This window comes from Mytilus galloprovincialis, chromosome 4 (genome assembly GCF_965363235.1).
Source record: "Mytilus galloprovincialis chromosome 4, xbMytGall1.hap1.1, whole genome shotgun sequence".
Classification (NCBI taxonomy): Eukaryota; Metazoa; Mollusca; class Bivalvia; order Mytilida; family Mytilidae; genus Mytilus; species Mytilus galloprovincialis.
The window spans coordinates 11154999-11158383 of record NC_134841.1 but is presented as its reverse complement, the minus strand read 5'-3'; the positions used below and the strand labels follow the sequence as shown (position 1 = coordinate 11158383).

The following is a 3385-nucleotide window of genomic DNA, read 5'->3' as shown; positions in this document are numbered from 1 at the left end:
ATGTCATCATGGGATATTTGAAAGCTATCATCATACATTAAAGTATGAATTCGAAACAAGTGTATCCTTTATTTCCTTGTTTGACACTATTTTGTAAAATAAAAAAAGAACATATTATAATGAAAAAATCAGTCAAAATGATATCAAAGTCCTTTTATTTTCATGAGAACTAATTCATGTTTTGCTATGGGTGAAAATGGCACAAGATGGTATTATTGTCCGTGAGTTCAATAAAGCGATGGTTCGGAAGGAAGTTGTTATAACAAATTTCATGACCTAACATAAACATCAAGAGCATTAATGTCGAAGTGTCAGAACAAGTAAGAATGGAAATGTTACATACATATTTTCTTTGCTTATTTTGGATCATTTATGTTGAAGTTTGGACAGAAAAAAGCGATGTACCATGTTTGGAAAAATTCTGCAACTGCAGTAAGAATCATAGTAGCGCAAGATGTAGACGTTTGACGTATATTCCAAGAGTACCGAGTTATGTAGTGAAATTGCAATTGGAAAACAATGTCCTATCACGTATCAACATGGACACATTCCGAAATGTTTCGAACAATAACTTAACTAGTTTGACCTTCAGAAACAATTCAATAAAAGTACTGACTGCAGATGCATTTCAGGAGCTGAAATATCTTAGATATTTACAAATATCAAGTGAAAAGATGTTGAACATTTCTTCCCTGAAAATGTCTTTCCAGAGTTTAAACAAACAACTAATGGAAAATATGAGTTTTATACACAATGGATGGACAATGCTTCCAATGGACTTATTCTCTGGTTTCAAAAATTACACGCTGAAAAATCTCTTTATAACGGACTACACATTCTTGAATTTTAATGGCAGTATGATGTCGCAGTTTTCAAAGATAGATAAACTTATCGTCGAAAGAAATGAAATCGTATTCTTAAATGCAACTGGTTTACACTCTGTTATAAAACTAATTTTAACTGCTAATAACTTATTTGAAATTCCAAATTTCTGTTCCGAAACAACAGGACAGTCTTTAGTGCCCAAGTTAATTCGCCTGGATCTAACAGAAAACGCAATTCGTAAATTGCATCCAATGTCCTTTAGGTGTCTTGAAAATCTTCGAATACTTATACTTGACAAAAACCGTCTAGCGGTGCTAGAAAATAACATTTTGTCGCATCTTACAAGTTTGAATACACTTTCCATAAGTTGGACACCATATTTGTCAATAATTAAAAAAAGAGCGTTTAGGAGTCATTCTTTGAAAGTATTGAGATTTGCTAACAATCGGTTCCATTTTGACAAGGAAAGGGGTAAAAGGAATAGGTATTTATATAATTCTAGTGAACTTTTCAACTATACACGTAGTCTGACAACACTAGATTTAACAAAAAATCATATGCCGAAGGACCCTGTTATATTTCGGAAAATATTTTATCCACTCGTGAATTTAACTGAACTGATTTTACAAGCAACCCATATAGCGATATTGCCAGAAAGATTATTTCAGCAAATGCCACTTTTACATTCCCTTAATCTAAAAGGTAATAGAATTACAACATGGAATCGAAGTGTGTTTGGAAATCTGAAATCTTTGAGAAAACTACATTTGGATGGAAATTACATTCGAGTTATTAATGAATCATCATTTCCGATCCAGTTATTGCAGTCGTTGACCAAATTTGACATATCGCATAATGAATTCTGGTGTACATGTGCTCAGAAATGGTTTGTTGATTATTGCCGATCGTCAAACATTTATAAAATACTGATAAATTGGCCAATATTCTACGCGTGCATATACCCAGAGAACAAGAAACACCTTCTTCTCGTGGACTATAAACCAACAGACGCCGACTGTTCAACATGGAGTCCGATTTTAACAATAATAATAGTAATTGTTGTATCACTTTTTCTCGTGACTGTGGTGTTGATTCTAATGTTAAACTGTCAAGCCAACATTCGGAACTTAATTTATCTTTTTCGAGTAAGTAAATGGAAGAGAAAAGGATACATCAGATTAAATTCCTCCGAAAGCTTTGAATACGATGCTTTTATCATTTACTGTGAATCAGACCGGAAGTGGGTCCATTCGGAACTCCTTAAACGTCTTGAAGCAATTGACCTTAAGGTCTGCGTTCATTATCGAGATTTTGATGTTGGAGAATCGATCACAGACAATATAACAAATTATGTAGGCAAAAGTTGGAAAGTCATTGTTGTTATGTCGAACCACTTTACAAAAAGTGAATGGTGCCAATGGGAACTTGACCTTGTACAAGAAAGAAGGCGACGACATGGCAAAGAAGCCCTAATTCTTATAATGCAGAGTGAAATAGATTCAAGTCACATGACTAATTCTATCAGGTCTTTACTTGACACAACACCACATTTGCAGTATCAACAAGGGTTGGGAGAAGATCTGTTTTGGTCTGTGATTACGAAAGCTGTCATGAAACCATTCAAGGATCCCCCAACAGCTATTCTCTAGAGTCAACAATCGTATGCAGTTCTGTAGAAACTCGTCAATGCTGCCGGGATTTTAATTTGGTACACAGCTATGCGTTTCCTCTACATAAGACCCATAAATGTTGAACAAATCAAATCAGTTACATGGTCAAACCAGATACGAAACTAAGAAAACTTAAAATCAAACGACAAAGCTGTATATGCCTGGGGTAGTAAAACCCATACTCGAAAACTGTTCATGTTCAGCAACTTTGTTAAGAACTAATTTTGTTAAGGCCAAGTCGACTCATATCTGGCATGTTGTAAATATTTTTGTCTTGGTCTAACAAGCTAAACATACATTGTACTGAAAGTGATGTGAATAAACCCTCGAGATTTCATAACTTTATATTCTTTGTGAGGCACTTTCGTCTGATTAAATCAGAATTACGAATTACTACTTTCATCTGTGTACATATACACACTTTTCTATGTTACATTTCATTTTATAATAAATTTAAAGATCAACTGTTTTGCAATTTATTTATTTTTTTCTTATTTTTTTTTTTTTTTTTTTTATCTAAACAGTTTCTTTGAAAGTTTGTTCGTGAAAGGGAATACCAAGAAATAAATGATAAAAGCAGTCTACATGTTTTCTCTAAATTTAATTTTGCACAATGAAGGCAGCCCTGTCTGTGGCGGTTACTGGATTTTTATGTCTGAAACGTACCAATTATTTACATGTGAACCAAGTATTATCAGGATGAATCTTTGCGAGAGTTCCACTTGCTAAATGTTATTTGTTTATGTTAAATGTTTTATTTACTCTTAGCTTAGTTATATTTTCATTTTGTACATAATGTGTATTTCTTATGTAAGATGTCTTATTTTGTAATGCACCAATTTTCGTCTCTGAAAATGACACATATATATATATATATATATATATATATA

The 3385-nt window shown here is 33.0% G+C and overlaps 1 protein-coding gene across 1 annotated transcript; it reads left to right on the top strand.

Annotated features, from left to right (window-relative positions):
- The first annotated feature begins 316 nt into the window (after positions 1–316).
- LOC143070486 (toll-like receptor 2) lies at positions 317–2959 on the top strand. Its single transcript, XM_076244759.1, has one exon. The coding sequence runs from the start codon at positions 327–329 to the stop codon at positions 2472–2474; it is 2148 nt and encodes a 715-aa protein (XP_076100874.1). The 5' UTR covers positions 317–326; the 3' UTR covers positions 2475–2959.
- Positions 2960–3385: the final 426 nt, after the last annotated feature.